Below are 17,043 nucleotides of genomic sequence, written 5' to 3'. Positions count from 1 at the left end.
CATTAAAAATGATGAATATCAGGTTGGATAGGTATCAATAAGGGTGAAATCAACTTAAAATTACAAAGCTATTTAGGAAGAAATGCAAACAACCACTCTTCTGCTTGACCATTGGCTACCAACATACTGAGGGAGTAATTCTAGATGTCTCAGAAGGCATCTGTGGCACGAACCGTGCTCTTAATGATCTCAGTATAGATGCCTTAAAAAAAGAAACTAAGTCATCCAAATACATTATCTGCTTATTTATAACTCAACTCATTAAAAACAAAGCCCCACTGGTCATTTTTGGGTCCTTACTATACGAAAGGCAATGAGCCAGGAGATATAAAAGGATACACACGGCAATGAAACAAGATTTTGACTCTCAAAAAAAGGGAACCTGTAAATACCAAGGTGGATCATACTTGGGGAGTATGCCATACTTTAAAGATGGCACTACCAAGTTCAATAAAGGAGGTAGACGCGAAAACAGTTGGCTTTGAAAGGCCCACCAAAACCGACAAAAGCCAAGATCTAATGAAAGTAGAGCCGAAATGTGTCCTTTCCTACGTTCACGTACTTTTGAAGGGCTTCTTTCCCGACTTCTCGCTGCCCTTAGGTAGTGGCGATCGGTGGGCGAAGGTGAGAATCATCTGGTAAGTAAAATGCGTTAAGTGGGTTTGCAAACTCAAGCTGCATGCCCTTCCAGGCCCCTCAAAAAAGCCTCCGTTATTTGTTCCACTATTCTGAGCAGACACCAGGGCTCAACTTGAGCACAAAGCCAGGAACGTCTCCAACAGTTTCACCGGAGGCTGAGACGGAGAAAGTTTTCCCATCAATCCTAAGGCTGGCCCCGAGACAAGTTACCAAGAGGGTACAGGATCGACGCTGATACCGATTTGCCCTCTGCACGACGCCGGGCTCTTGGCGCCAAAACAAACCATCGGGTCCATCCCCCTACCGGAACTACACGACACGTAAGACACGTAACAACAATCCTCCGCCTCGCCAAATAGTCCTCTCTGGGTCGTCTCGGATACACGCTTTTCCACTTCAAAAGGCCTTCGGTGGAAAAAAAATGAGCCTCGGAGGTGCGCCGCTCTTCGGTTCTAATGGAAATGTGGGTTTTCTGGTCATTGTCTCCTCACAGATCCCTCCGCCAGAAATTGTATTCGCTGAGTCTTCACTTCCGGGTCCGCCATCTTGTTGCCTCCATTTCTCCACGAGGGGGGGTTAAAGGCCCCCAAAATATGCATGTATGAAAAGGCCAAAAAGTAACCGTCAGTGACAGGGAGTCTTAACTAGAGAAGGAAACGGGACCAAACTGGCGGGCTCGGTGAAAGCGCGGCCGGCAGCGTCCCGGACGAGGAGGTGAGGGGGAAGAAGATGTGTACTCTGGGGGGCGTGAGGGCTGGAAGGGAGACTGCCGTGGGAAGGCGCACCGCGCCCACCCCAGCCCCGAACTTCTGGGTGCAGACTGAGCGGCGCCCCTTCACCGGAGCGGGGGCAGCTCGGGGAGGGGGACGAAGAGGAAGGGGATGCGGCCGGGAGGAAGGGGAGGGGACTGAGAGGAGGTGAAGAAGGGGGTGGGTGTAAGACCTGGGGCTGGGGAGCTGGACCCAGGGAAGCTAGGGCCACAGAGGTGACCGCTAGGGGGCAGCGCGGAGCTCAGCGCCCCCCGCCGGGCCAAGACCTTGGCTTACTACCCCCATTGACTTTTCTTCCTGAAGGACAATGTTGCTGTCTGCAACTGGAGGGTTTGTGATGGAGGAGAAAACGGGGACTCTCAACTGTCTGACTTCAGTAGTAGCTTAAAGATTTTGAGGGAGCTCAGTAATCTGCAAAAGCAGTAAGGGCCCCGCCCTCATTTGTGGCACAGTTGTTTGTACAGCTGGCTGCCCGGTGGAGACGTGTGCAAGAGAAAAAGAAAAATGGGTCGTCATACTGTGGTTTCTTCAATTCCATTTCTCCTTCTCGTTGCCTTTCTTCTGTTCTCACAGATTTCCTTGAGCCAGCAGAGATTATCCCATTCCCCTCCTTTTTCCCACAAGGACTTCTTTCTCTCTTAAACATCTACAGAAAAGGACGTTCTGTGGCTTACCTCCAACAATTTAACAACATTTTTGGCCGTCAGGGGCCATATTTTCCTAGTGCCATTTGACCCACCCAATCCAATAGAGATGTTATTAAGCATGTATTTTCATACACTCTTTAATAACAGTGAAAGAACTGCCCCACCCAAAATCTTTTTTTTTTTTTTTTTAGTGTTTATTTATTTTCAGAGAGAGATAGTGTGCAAACAGGGAAAGGGCAGAAAAAGAACGGGAGAGAGAATCCCAAGCAGGGTTCCCCCTGTCAGCTGCAGAGCCAGACTTGGGGCTCTGTCTTATGAATGGTGAGATCATAACCTGTGTGGAAACTAAGAGTGAGATGCTTAACAGAGGAGCCACCCAACCCCCTACCTCTCCTCCCCACAAATTCTTATGTCAACAAATGTAATTATTCTATGATAATAAGAGTACTTTGTTGTCAACAGCGCAAACACTTCATCAGTTATTAAAACAAACTTATCTAGGGGCACCTGGCTCAGTTGGTTAAGCATTTGACTTCAGCTCAGCCCAGGTCATGATCTCCCAGTTTGTGAGTTCAAGCCCTGGGTCGGGCTCTTTGCTGACAGCTCGGAGCTTGGAGCCTGCTTCAGATTCTGTGTCTCCCTCCCTCCCCCCCCCCTTCCCCCACTCACATTCTGTCTCTCTCTCAAAAATAAATAAAGATTTTTTTTTTAATTAAAAAACCACACTTATTTGGAGTTCCTGTGTGTTTGTTTGGGAGAGGGAGTGTGTACTTTGTTATTTTATTCATCTCCAAAATCCTAAGAGACAAGTTAGACCAGATTTTGTTTTGTTCTTCACTTCCGATATAGGAAAAGTAGAGGTATGTCCAGTAAGGGAGAATGTTTTCCCAGTGTTTTCAATAATCAGGGAGCTTGAAAGTGCCTCAAGCTCCTCTGGACTCTTTGGCCACATCTCTTGTCTGGTGGGTGTTGTCAGCATTTACATAGGATATAGGAGAAGGGAATACAGTCCCCCCAAAATGCTGCTGTTTTATTATTACTTTCTAAAGTTTTATTTATTTAAGCAATTGCTACACCCCATGTGGGGCTGGAACTCATGACCGTAAGATCAAGAGTTGCACACTCCTCTGACAACCAGCCATGAGCCCCAAAATACTATTTTAAAAATACATTTTAGGGGCGCCTGGGTGGCGCAGTCGGTTAAGCGTCCGACTTCAGCCAGGTCACGATCTCGCGGTCCGTGAGTTCGAGCCCCGCGTCAGGCTCTGGGCTGATGGCTCAGAGCCTGGAGCCTGTTTCCGATTCTGTGTCTCCCTCTCTCTCTGCCCCTCCCCCGTTCATGCTCTGTCTCTCTCTGTCCCAAAAATAAATAAAAAAAAAAAAAATAAAAATACATTTTATTTTTAACTTTGGATAGATGCTTCAGGTTAACTCAAAAGAATGGAGGATAGGGGAGAAAAGAACCTTGAAGAGCACATTTCTAGACTTTTTTTTTTTTTTAACAGTGATGAATATAACTCCCTACTTACATTCTAATCCCAAAGTTTAACTATATCTTTGTATAGTAAGAAATAAGGCTTTTCATGGCCTATTTAAAGAATGGGATGACAGATGCCTGGGTGGCTCAGTCGGTTAAAGGTCCAGCTCTTGATTTTGGCTCAGGTCATGGTCTCATGATTTGTGAGTTTGAGCCCTGTTTGAGCCCCACTTCGGACTCAGTGCTGACAGCGTAGAGACTGCTTGAAGTTCTCTCTCTCTCTCTCTCTCTCTCTCTCTCTCTCTCAAAATAAACAACAAAAAAAGAATGGAATGACAAATCTGAGTCAATTGCCATTTAGAGGTACTGATCCATGAGTCACAAATATGATTAAAGAAAAACAATACAATTAATATATATATGAAGGCAGACTATAGTGAAAAAAATTGACTTCAAAATACTTTGGAAGAGTTCACGTGCTAAAGACAACAGTTTCCATGGGATAAAATCAACTTATTTATATAAAGGATCTCGTTTTCTAGAAATATCAGCTTCCCTGGAATGTAAAGCAAACCAGATTTCTCCTTAGGCAGGTACCCCAACCTTCAACAGTATTTTTTTCGTGGTAAAGAACAGCTGAAATTTCACTATTAGGATACTTCTGGGATGCCTGGGTGGCTCAGTCAGTCCGTTAAGCGTCTGACTCTTGGTTTTGGCTCAGGTCATGGTCTCACGGTGCCTGAGTTCAAGCCCGCATCAAGTTACATGCAGACTGTGTGGAGCCTGCTTGGGATTCTCTCTCTCTCTGTCCCTCCCCAACTTGCGCTCTTTCTCACTCTCAAAATAAATTAATAAACTTAAAAAAAAAGAAAGATACTTCTGCTTTTTGCCAGCATGTCTTTCCCTTTGTGACCAGTTATTATGGAAGTGTTTAAGACTTGGTGATATACTGTGTATATCTATATCTACCTATCTATATATATATATACATATGCCATATATACCATATGTGTATGTATGTACTATATATACCGTATATATATGTGTGTTATGTATGTATATATTATGTATACATACCATATATATATGTATGTATGTATATATATGTGTATAGTGTAATTTGAGAAAATGTGAGGGAGTCATTTATGACTAATGAACCTCCTAAAAATTGTTAAGTATTAGTAATATCATTAAATTGCAAGGCAATTTTGATATTTTAAAAGGAAGGTGATTACAGAGAAATACAAAGTATTGGTTTTCTATAATAAGGTTTTGCTATCATTTTTTTCTTTAGCATTTTCTTAAGTTGTGAAAACTGACATGTAGGTTATAGAAGTTTGCTATTAAAGTCCATCCTCTCCTTGTGAACATACTCATTCAAAGGGTCTGGACTGCAGTGTGAACTGTGCTCATTCTGAACACTCTCAGATGGTCTCCTGGACACCCAGGTTTGAGGACAATGCTCTGGGATATAGATATGGAAGGTTAAATCACATGGTGGCTGAATGACTTGCCTAAGCTGATGAGCCTCAAATTTTCTGGTTTCAGGACTCATTTATATATATATATATATATATATATATATATATATATATATATATATGTTTATATATTTATATATTTTAATGTTTTATTTATTTTTTTGAGAGTGAGAGACAGTGTGAGTGGGGGAGGGGCAGAGAGAGAGGGAGACACATAATCTGAAGCAGGCTCCAGGCTCAGCTGTCGGCACAGAGCCCGACACAGGGCTTGAACCCACGAACTGTGAGGTCATGACCTGAGCTGAAGTCTGATGCTTAACCAAGGAGTCACCCAGGTACCCAGGTAAATGAGTCCAGGTCCACCCTTGGACTCATTTATATTCTTAAAAATTATTGAGGACACCAATGTGTTATATCTGTTGGTACTTAACTATTTTCAAAATTAATTTTTATTTATTTATTTTTTAACTATGACAGGTACTTGTTTGAAATTACTTCATATTTCCTGATGTGTTTTATTTTCTTGCAAGAGAGTGTGTGTGTGCAAGGGGGGCCGGTGGGGGAAGGAGAAAGAAACTCTTAAGCAGCCTCTACGCTCAGTGCGGAGCCCAATCTGGCTTGATCTCAGGACAGTCAGATCATGACCTCAGGTGAAATCAGGAGTCAGATTCTTAACTGGTTGAGCCACTCCGGTGCTCTTGGAAATTAATTTAAAAATGTTCATTCATTAAAATACAATCATAAATCCTGTACGTGTTAACATAAATAACACATTTTTATAAGAAATGTATCTTCCGAGTTAAATAATGAGAAGAATGGCATTGTTTTGTTTTTGCAAATCTTTCTAACCTCTGGCTTAATAGACAACAGCTGCAGTGGGGCGCCTGGGTGGCTCAGTTGGTTGAGCGTCTGACTTCAACTCAGGTCATGATCTCACTTTTGGTGGGTTTGAGCCCTGTGGTGGACTCTGTGCTGACAGTTCAGAGCCTGGAGCCTGCTTTGGATTCTGTGTCTCCCTCTCCCTGTCCCTCCCCTGCTTGCACTCTATCTCTGTCTCTCAAAAGTGAATGAACATTGAAAAAAAAACAACAGCTGCATATCTACTATTGCATGTAATCTGTTGCAATATGTACTTGGAAAAAGGAATATTTTAATAGCTTTTTTGGGTAATTCTGGTGTTCTTCTTTGATTCTACACAAAAACTGTACAAACTAATGATTTCTTAAAAGTTACTTGCAGTGAAGAATCTGAAACCATATGAATGAAATTATTATACTCTGTTACCTTAAAACCAACTGCTCTTTCACTTTAAAGTATTGTTTTTACTTGTACGTGATTTTATAACATGCATTGGTCATTTGAAAAATATTGGTTCTGCAAATTACGCAGATCATCCAAAAGTTGATGCATTTTATTTTACAATATTAAAAAATCACATTCATTAGTATCATAACTAATTTCATCAGAAAACTTTATAGTAAGCTGTTAACTCATGGTGGTGGATTTGTTTCCCAAAATTCTAATTTTGCTTGAAAGCTCTAATTATAATTAATAAATGAACACTGCCAATTGTTTTCCTCGAAGTGGCAGGTTCACTTTATTCATTTTTGAAAAAGTTTCTGCTGTATAACTAAGTCTCAATATCCTTGGATTGTCTATTCATCATTCTTTGGTGTGACATAACATTTTTTTAAAGTTTATTTACTTATTTTGAGAGAGAGAGAGAGGGAGTGCTCATGGGAGTGGGGCAGGGGCAGAGAGAGAGGGAAAGAAAGAATCCCAAGCAGGCTCCCCACTGTCAGCACAGAGCCCAACATGGGGCTGGGATCTCACAAATCATGAGATCATGACCCAAGTCAAGGTCAAGAGTCAGATGCTTAACCAGCTGAGCCACCCAGGCACCCTTGACGTACATTTCTACCCACAGTTGTTTCAAAGGGATGAAATGCTGTTTTTGATTCCTTAAGCTAGAGAGGTGGTAATGTGTTGCACAGGTTTCCAAAGTATTTTTCTGAATACTGAACATTAAGGAACTATTGTTTAGGGCCTAAACTTTTCCAAATATCTGATTGTGTTAGATGAGGTGGAGAGAAAGTGCCATACTGGGTAGTCAGCTTGAGAAATATCTTACATATATTTAATTTTTTTTTTCAACGTTTTTTATTTATTTTTGGGACAGAGAGAGACAGAGCATGAACGGGGGAGGGGCAGAGAGAGAGGGAGACACAGAATCGGAAACAGGCTCCAGGCTCTGAGCCATCAGCCCAGAGCCTGACGCGGGGCTCGAACTCACGGACCGCGAGATCGTGACCTGGCTGAAGTCGGACGCTTAACCGACTGCGCCACCCAGGCGCCCCAAGAAATATCTTACATATATTTAAGTGCAAGAGGTCTTCTCAGAGCATTTTACAGGCAGCTTTCCTTGTGTTTGAATTATAGCTTCCTGAAAACTTTTGTTCCTATGCATAAAGATGTCTTTGGTGGACTTGGGGAAGAGGTTACTAGAAGCGGCAAGAAAAGGCCAAGATGATGAAGTGAGAACATTGATGGCAAATGGCGCCCCATTCACCACAGACTGGGTAAGCTCTTTTCATTATTCCCAATGTGTGCTGTTGCCAATTTCTTTTTTCCCCCCAAACATTTAATTTTTTTAATTATTTTTTTAAAGTTTATTTATTTATTTTGAGAGAGAGATTGAGCATGTGAGCAGGGGATGAGGTGGGGGGGGGGGGGGCGGGGGAGAGAATCCCAAGCAGGCTTCACTCTGTCAGTGCAGAGCCCTATGCAGAGCTTGAACCCATGAACTGTGAGATCCTGACCTGAGCCAAAATCAAGAGTCGGACACTTAACCGACTGAGCCACCCAGGCGTCAAAGATTTTTTTTTTTAAGTAATCTCTATACCCAATGTGGAGCTTGAACTCACAACCCCAAGATCAAAAGTTGCACACTCTACGGACTGAGCTAGCCAGGTGTCCCCCAACCTTTTTCTTAAAGGCTGAACATACTGTATTGCCTTTTCTCATTCCCTTTCTGCTTCATTCTCCTACAAGAGTTTTGTTTTCTTCGTTTTACCTAAATACTTCTTTTAGTTTTCCAAATTGAAAGATTCTCCTGTGGATATATATAGATGGTAATTGTAAGGTATTATATACTTGTGATTTTCCATAATGTTTCTTAGAGTATTTTCTGAAGGTTTAATTCTCCCTGGAGTGTACTTAGGTTATAGGCTTCTGTAATTAGCTTAAAATTAAACAAAATCAGTATAATAAGAGTGCATTTCTAGACTAATAAACTACTTGTTTCCTTTTCTCTAAAGTATCCCGGTTAATAAGGAATAGTCTAGGCATTTGTTACCTTTTTACCAGTGTTAAAATACATTAAGAGGAAGGTGTTAATTTCATGAGCCTAAACAGCCAGCTTGAAGAGCAGTTTCAGAAGATCCAGGTCCAGGTTATAATGTGGACTTGCTAAGCATTCATGGATTTTATAAGCAGTATCTAATTTAATTAAAAAAAAATTTTTTTTAATGTAATCTCTGCACACAACATGGGTCTCAAACTCACAACCCCGAGATCCAGTCACGTGATCTACCAGCCGAGCCAGCCAGGCGCAGGCATTGCCTAATTTGAACAATTTGATGAGCCAGTGTCCTCTATGCTGGGGTGATTAATTCATAGCTTTAGAGGTCAGCGGATTGTTAGCACTTCACAAAAAGGAAGAAAAGGAAACCTATGAGATTAGCATTTCTATAAATAGACCTGAAAAGAGCAATGTGAATTAAATCCAGTCAGGCAGAAAGGCTGAATATATAAGAAAGGCAAAGAAGCAACATAGGCTTAAAATAAAGAACGTAACAGGAAGAAAGGAATAGATCTCTGGCCAAAGTGGCCAAAGATAGATAACTCTTGAAAGATGTACTTTGAGATGATACAGACATATTGCTATTTGACAATAGCTTATTGCTGTTCACATGCCATTGCTAAAATTTTAGCACCTCTTCATCTCATCAGTCTTTTTGCTTTGTTTTATGGTGGCAACAGACTTCTATTCCAACCAATTAAATTTTTACCCCAAATTTCTCACTAACTTTCTAGCCTCTGCCCTTTTCCTAAGAATTCTTTTGAATTTGCCTATCCCTTACCTTTACCCCAATGCAGAATGTTCCTGTTTATCCATTTTTTTTACCTTCTTCTAAACCTTGCTTAACATCATGTCCTTTGGAGAATCTCACCTGGTAACTCCACCTGACTTAAATCCATTAGCACTTATTTAATTGGTGGGATGTTTATTTGCCTGTTAGTATATTAAGCTCTTAATTAATATTCTTTACTCCTATTGGCCACCCAGATTCTCTCTCCAAGGACAGGAACCATAGACTGTACCTCTTGTTCATTTGTGTCTCTCAATGATTTAGGACTCTGCACACGGTTGATACTCAATGAGTATTATTTTCCCACAGCTTGGAACATCACCCCTCCACCTTGCAGCCCAGTATGGTCATTATTCCACAGCAGAAGTGCTCCTTCGAGCAGGCGTTAGCAGGGATGCCCGGACCAAAGTGGACAGGACCCCCTTGCACATGGCTGCAGCTGACGGACATGCCCACATCGTGGAACTGCTTGTTAGGGTAATAGTGGTGGATCTATATTGTAAAAAAGATATCCACCTCCCTGTCTTCTTACTTGAATGGGTGGTAGGAAACTAGGCTGGGAGAGATTAAGTTTAGGACAGTTCATAGCACAGACTTGCATCTCTTTCAAGAGTCGTCATGGCTATGAGGATCGGGTTGCCTAATCTTTTACAGGCTAAGCAGACTTTATTGATTTTTCTTCATTCCCTTCTGCAGGTGTTCTCTTTACTTATGCCTGTTTTTCTAGGTGCTCAGCTCTCTGTTAATAAATGCGACAAAAAATCTGCTCTTTTCTCCTTCCTTTCCCATCTGTTATAATTTCCCCGTTGTCCTTAGAAGACCTATTCATTGAAGACATTATGTCTGTCATCATTCAGGAGAATTTGAAGAATGCTTTTCCCTTTGATATGTCTTAAACGTGATCTAAATTTGAATATGTGTAATCTCCATGGAAATCCTCTCTATTTGGGTTTTGGGATCTTGCACCTGTGCTACTGTAACCAGTGTCTGTTTCAAACAATTACTATTGTGTGACAGAACGGTGCAGATGTGAATGCCAAGGACATGCTGAAGATGACAGCTTTACATTGGGCCACAGAGCACCACCATCGAGACGTTGTGGAGCTGCTTATCAAGTATGGAGCTGACGTGCATGCTTTCAGCAAGTTTGATAAATCTGCCTTTGACATAGCCCTGGAGAAAAAGAATGCTGAGATTCTGGTCATCCTTCAGGTCTGGTTCTTTTTATACCCCTAGAGTATATTGTAACTCAAGTTAAGGATTTTTTGTAGGAGCTGACTCAAAATTGAATTTTCTATATCTTATCAAGATAGTACATCTGATATGTCTCAATCTTGTGACTCACTGTCGTTAGTATTTTTTTTAACCTTTATTTATTTTAAAAAATTTTTTTAATGTTTATTTTTATGAGAGAGAGACAGAGCACGAGCAGGGGAGGGGCAGAGAGAGAGGGAGACACAGAATCTGAAGCAGGCTCCAGGCCCTGAGCTGTCAGCACAGAGCCTGACGCAGCGTTCAAACTCACAAACTGCAAGATCATGACCTGAGCTGAAGTCAGACACTTAACTGACTGAGCCACCTAGGCGCTCCAGTATTTCTTTTTTTTTTTAATGTTTATTTATTTTTGAGAGAGAGAGAGATAGAGCACGAGGTGAGGAGGGACAGAGACAGAGAGAGAGAGAGACAGACAGACAGACAGAATCCAAAGCAGGCTCCAGGCTCCAGGCTCCGAGCTGTCAGCACAGAACCCAACGTGGGACTTGAGCTCACAAATCATGAGATCAGGACCTGAGCCAAAGTTGGACTCTTAACCAACTGAGCCACCCAGGCACTCCAAAAGTTTATGATTTAGGGGTGCCTGGATGGCTCAATTGGTGAAGCATCAGACTCTTTTTTTTTTTTTTTTAAGTTTATTTATTTATTTTGAGAGAGAGAGAGAAAGCATGTGCAGGGGAGGGGCAGAGAGAGGGAGAGAGAGAGAATTCTAAGCAGGCTCCATACCGTCAGTGCAGAGCCCAGTGTGGGACTCGAATTCACAAACCCTGAGATCATAACCTGAACTGAAGTCACTTAACCAACTGAACCACCCAGGTACTCTGTTATTGGTATCTTAAAAAAAAGTAGCATTCTATAGAGCCCTGAATTATTCACGGTGATTGAAGAGTAGTATTGTGGCTAGTATAAAAACAAGATTTCTTTGGTTTTAGAGTGTTTTTTTCTCCATGAAAATTTCCCTTTCTAATTGAGCGTGACTTGGGACTAAAAGCCTCTTTATGTTTTCTGAATGTACATCAACTGATACGAGGCAGTACATAGCTCTAACACATATTGAGTCATAAGGAAGCCATCTCAGAATTTAAAAGGAGCTGTGATTATTTCACCCCTTAATTTCTTAATCCAGCACTTGTATATCAGGGAGTAATAGGATGAAGGATACAAAGGTTGGTAAGACATGCCTGCCCTTGGAGTGTTTCCAGTGTGATGAAGGTAAGGATAAGAAATCAAGCATTACAGGGGGGCGCCTGGGTGGCGCAGTCGGTTAAGCGTCCGACTTCAGCCAGGTCACAATCTCGCGGTCCGTGAGTTCGAGCCCCGCATCGGGCTCTGGGCTGATGGCTCAGAGCCTGGAGCCTGTTTCCGATTCTGTGTCTCCCTCTCTCTCTGCCCCTCCCCCGTTCATGCTCTGTCTCTCTCTGTCCCAAAAATAAATAATAAATGTTGAAAAAAAAATTAAAAAAAAGAAATCAAGCATTACAATATTACATTGATATATTGGTATTTATCGAGCATTGCAGGGCCTCAGAAGAGGGAGTATGAATGATGCTTAATGCAAAGATTAAAGTGTATATAGAGAGGCGCCTGGCAGTTTCACTCAGAAGATCATGTCACTCTTGATCTTGGGGTCATGAGTTTGAGCTCCACACTGAGTGCAGAGATTACTGGGGGGAAAAAAAAAAAAAAAAAAAAAAAATATATATATATATATATATATATATATGTAGAACATGAACTGAGTTTTAAAGAAGTAGGCAGAGAAGTAAGAAAATTATATTCTAGGCTAGAAAAAGAGCAAGCCAATGGCATAGAGGTATGAAAGGGTATGGGATGTTCAAGAAAGCATATGTTTTGTGACTAGAGATTGAGCAAGGGAAATGGAGTTTGGGAGTGGAAGGAGCTAAGGCTTAAGGGTTAGGCAGAGTTTTGAGTGTAGGGCTGTTACATGCAAAAGAGTTTAGACTATTTTATGGGTAATGGGGATCCAATAGAAGCTTTTAAATAGAAAATTGAGATTTCTTTTTTTTTTTTAAAGTAAGCTTTACGTCCAACGTGGGGCTTGAACACAGGACCGTGAGATTAATAGGAGTCCCATGCTTTACCAACTGAGCCAGCCAGGCACCCCCATTTTTAAAAATTTTTAAATATTTTATTTATTTTTTAAGCTTTTTTTTTTTTTAAGTTTATTTATTTTGAGAGAGAGAGAGAGTGAGCGGGGGAGAGGCAGACAGAGAGGGAGAGAGAGAATCCCACTGTCAGTGTGGAGCCTGATGTGGAGCTTGAACTCATGAAAGTATGAGATCATGACCTCAGCGGAAATCAAGAGTCAGTTGCTCAACCGACTGAGCCACCAAGGTGCTCCTGTGAATTGTTTTTGTTGTTTTTTTTTAAAGATGATCATTTGGAGTGTGGTACACAGACCTGAGAGAAAAGATACTCAATGTGACTTTCATTAGGCCAGGGAAGGGCCAGTAGGGGCTTGAATTAAGGAAACAATAGTGGAGTATAGAAGAAGAGGCAGATTCAAGAAGGAATTTAACAGTAAGCAGAGAATGGATAATCTGTTTCACCTGAAGCTATTGGTCATAGGGATAATTATATGTAAAAAATAGGTAGCCATTTCTGTTGCATTTTCAGGGGTTTGTTTTTCCTGGCAGATGGTTCCCTGTAGACTGGTTGTACTCTTCAACTTTAATTCCTTATTTAGAGCTCTTTCATAACTGGACTTTTGAAGTAGATACTATGCTTGTAGAAAACTGCTTCTGAAAGTTAGAAAATTAGATAAGCATCTTTACACCTAAATTGTACAAATACCCTTGGAAGCAAAAGTGCAGGTATGGCACTAGACTTTAAAATCTGGCACTCATTTATTTGCTTGTTATATATTCTCTTAGGAATTTCTTCACTGGCAAAGTGGAACAAGTAGTTGGACAAAACTCTGGAGAATATTGTTCTCTGTAGATTCGCTGTAGGGATCTCTTGCTAGCACATTGACTTGTACATAATTAATTGATCGTAGAGTTTTAGAGCTGCAAATTACTTTTTAGGCCACTTCCCTCATTTTCCAAATAAAAAACAAGATCCAGACAGGTAAAGTGAATTGTCTAGAAGTTTTTACAAGTAATACACTTTTTTGCAAATAATAACACTTCTTTTTTTAAAATTAGAAATAAACTTGGGAAAGCAGCCTAACATCTTTGTTGCCCTGGTCTGGAAAAACAAAACAAAACCAGTAGTCTTAATGAGAACTCTGAGCTCCCTGGGACATTGTGTGCCACAACTAGTTCTGCTCCACAGGGCACTGGGGTGCAGCGGCTGCTCAGTGACTGTATAACTAAAGCTAACGAGCTCTGACTTTGAACTATCCTGACTTGCTTTGTAGGAAGCGATGCAGAATCAGGTGAATGCTCATCCCGAGAGAGCCAACCCTATGACTGTGGCCACCCCATTCATCTTCACATCTGGAGAAGTTGTCAACCTCGCCAGCCTTGTTTCTTCAACCAACACCAAAACAACCTCAGGTGATATCTTGATAACATGGCATTTATTTTAGACTTGAAATTAACACAACCCCTGTTTTTCCTATGAGATGAATGGATAGCCTGTCCTTTGTTGAAATATGTAACAAATAGAAGATTTATAATAAATTTTAAAGCTAATGCACTTTTTCTTTCTTGGGGAAGGGAAGATCATACACAGGGATTATACATGAGTGCTTACTATATTAAAAGTAAAATAGTTTACAGATTAATCTGTGGAAGGGTTATATGTAACCACAAAATGAAAATATAAGGGTATTTTGGCATGGTACCATTAAGGAAAACAGTTAAGTACCATAGTCTAAAATGTGACAAATAAACCAGAATAAACATAAATAGGTGTTGGAGTGCTGCTATAAAAGAGGTACATGTGATTATTTGAATAAAGTGTAAGAGCTTCGATTTTCAATCTTGGGAACATATGTAACAACAAAATAGAGAAAAACATCTTTTGAGATCCTTATGTTTTTTTTAATTTTTTTTTTTTCAATGTTTATTTATTTTTGGGACAGAGAGAGACAGAGCATGAGCAGGGGAGGGGCAGAGAGAGAGGGAGACACAGAATCGGAAACAGGCTCCAGGCTCCGAGCCATCAGCCCAGAGCCCGACGCGGGGCTTGAACTCACGGACCGCGAGATCGTGACCTGGCTGAAGTCGGACGCTTAACCGACTGCGCCACCCAGGCGCCCCGAGATCCTTATGTTTTTAACAAAAACATCGATCTGAAACAAATAGGGGTGCCTAGGTAGTTCAGTTGGTTAAGTGTCTGACTCTTGATTTTGGCTCAGGTCGTGATCTCACGGTTCATGAGTTCAAGCCCCACATCGGGTTCTGCACTGACAGTATAGAGCCTGCTTGGGATTCTCTCTCTCTCCCTCTCTCTCTGCCCCTCCCCCACTTGCTCTTTCCAAAACCAAATGTAAATAAACATTTTTAAAAAATAAATCAATTCGAGGGGCGTCTGGATGGCTCAGTCGCTTGTGTGCAACTTCGGCTCAGGTCATGATCTCACGGTTCGTGAGTTTGAGCCCCGCATCAGGCTCTGTGCTGACAGCTCAGAGCCGGGAGCCTGCTTTGGATTCTGTTTCTCCCTCTCTCTGCCCCTCCCCTGCTCTGTCTCTTTCAAAAATAAACAAACATTAAAAAAATAAAAAGCAATTTGAGCTATTTTCAACATTTCCTTACATATATTTGTTTTACAGTGAGGGGACTTGTGTCTTCATTTAAATAAATTTTCCAACTGACTTGGTTTCTTTTTCTGTTTCTGACTTTCATTTAAAAATAAGACATTGCGGGCTGCCAGGGTGTCTCAGTCAGTAAAGCGTCCAACTTTGGTTCAGGTCATGATCTCATGGTTTGTGGGTTTGAGCCCTACATCGGGCTCTGTGCTAACAGCCCAGAGCCTGGGGTCTGCTTCAGATTCTGTGTCTCCCTCTCTCTCTGCCCTTCCCCTACTTACGCGCTCTCTCTCTCTCTCTCTCTCTCTGTCTCAAAAATAAATAAACATTTTTAAAATTAAAAAAAAAAAAAGGACATTGTATTCCTAGTTAAGTTTATATAATATCAAAGGAAGACCGTGAATGAAGTATTATTATGGAAAGGCAGTGTGGCAAAAAGAAACAAGCATATACATGATATGCATAGAATTTTACATTTAGAACTGCATTCAAATACTGATTTATTGACTGCATGCTTGACCTTGGGAAAACCTTTGTCTAAGCCTTCTTTACTTATCTACAAAATTGGGATATAATAATACATACTTTATGAGGTGGTTGTGAGACTTCAAGTGAGATTTGTATTTCCATTTTATAGCAGGACTTCAGTAATAGTATTAAATGAAAATGTAACTTCTCAATGAAAGTTAATTCAGTTATGCCCTCAGGGGGGCAGTAGAGACCTTCATTTTGTAGGCCATCAACTATCATTTAAAATCACTGTGCTTTGCTTTCAGCCGGATGATTCAAAAGGTTTAGCTTAAAAATAAGTATACATATAATCAGAATATTCACAGCTTTTTGGATTTGTTGTGGTTCAGGCCACAGTGATTAGAGCAAATGCCTTTATAATCCAAAAGTCTTTAGAAGCTAGTAAAGTTAGGGGTGCCTGGGTGGCTCAGTTGGGTAAGGCTCAGAGCATGATCTCACGTTTCATGGGTTCAAGCCCCGCATTGGGCTCCGTGCTGATGATGTGGAGCCTGCTTGAGATTCTCTCTTTCTCTCTCTCCCCCAATCTCTACCCCTCCTCTGCTCTCTCTCTGTCTCGAAATAAATAAATAAACTTTAAAAAAATTAAAAAAAAAAAAGAAGCTAGTTAAGTTATATGTTCACAAATATGTGAAAGGAACTAGAGTTGATAATCTAATTATTGAAATTCTTCAGACCCTGACCTGAAATGATAAGCAAAGTTGAAGACATTTAGAATAGAGCTTCTTAGCCTTGTTTGCCATGGGCCTCTATTGTGTTCGTCATGTTGCTTTTAGCAGACCTATCATTTCTCTCTTCTGTATGTTGCCGACCACAAATTAAGATAATAGACCTGATCTCTCCAGTGTTGTCTTACGCATGAAACAATTCTACCTAGCTCTTCCCCTTCAGGGGAGATAATCAGTGCAGATAAAAGAGATGAGAAAAGTTATAAGACAAATTCAGGTTGTATTACTCAATTGGGTTAAAGGATTTTCTTTTCCCGAATGGTGGGTGGCTTGTTTCCCATCGTCCAGTGATATTTTTTTCATCCAGTAATATTTTTAAGAATTAACTGAAAGGGAGGGGCTACCACACATACACAAGAAGAATTAACTGACATTATCCTAGAATTATCATTTTGATGGATATTTTTGATAAAATTCAGATTATAAAGCTTGCTTTCATTTTTCCCTTTGTGACTAAAGATATCACTGATCATCAGTGCTACCATCAAACTGCAGCCATTCAAAAAGGCAGCTAGACTAAATTAAACATTAACCAGGGCAAAACAAAGTTATGGAGATGAATTTCCTATTTCTGTAGGATCATAAGATGTACTCCAAAGTCAAATATAAATAGCTTGTATTAGTTCATAA

The 17,043-nt window shown here is 40.9% G+C and overlaps 1 protein-coding gene across 6 annotated transcripts in view; it reads left to right on the top strand.

The window, feature by feature from the left end:
• The first annotated feature begins 1,073 nt into the window (after positions 1 to 1,073).
• GABPB2 (GA binding protein transcription factor subunit beta 2) overlaps positions 1,074 to 17,043 on the top strand; it is a 36,514-nt gene continuing 20,544 nt past the window's right edge. For 3 of the 6 annotated variants that reach the window (XM_047847829.1, XM_047847828.1, XM_047847825.1), the window contains exons 1-5: positions 1,074 to 1,353; positions 7,454 to 7,593; positions 9,475 to 9,642; positions 10,183 to 10,377; positions 13,823 to 13,961. In XM_047847829.1, coding sequence (XP_047703785.1) covers positions 7,486 to 7,593; positions 9,475 to 9,642; positions 10,183 to 10,377; positions 13,823 to 13,961 — 610 coding nt within the window. In that variant the 5' untranslated portion in view covers positions 1,074 to 1,353; positions 7,454 to 7,485. The remainder of the gene's footprint in view (positions 1,354 to 7,453; positions 7,594 to 9,474; positions 9,643 to 10,182; positions 10,378 to 13,822; positions 13,962 to 17,043) is intronic. The other 3 variants (XM_047847831.1, XM_047847830.1, XM_047847827.1) reach the window with 2 other exon arrangements.

This window comes from Prionailurus viverrinus, unplaced genomic scaffold (genome assembly GCF_022837055.1).
Source record: "Prionailurus viverrinus isolate Anna unplaced genomic scaffold, UM_Priviv_1.0 scaffold_50, whole genome shotgun sequence".
Taxonomy (NCBI): Eukaryota; Metazoa; Chordata; class Mammalia; order Carnivora; family Felidae; genus Prionailurus; species Prionailurus viverrinus.
The sequence above is the reverse complement of the archived record's forward strand: the minus strand, read 5'-3'. Positions and strand labels throughout refer to the sequence as shown.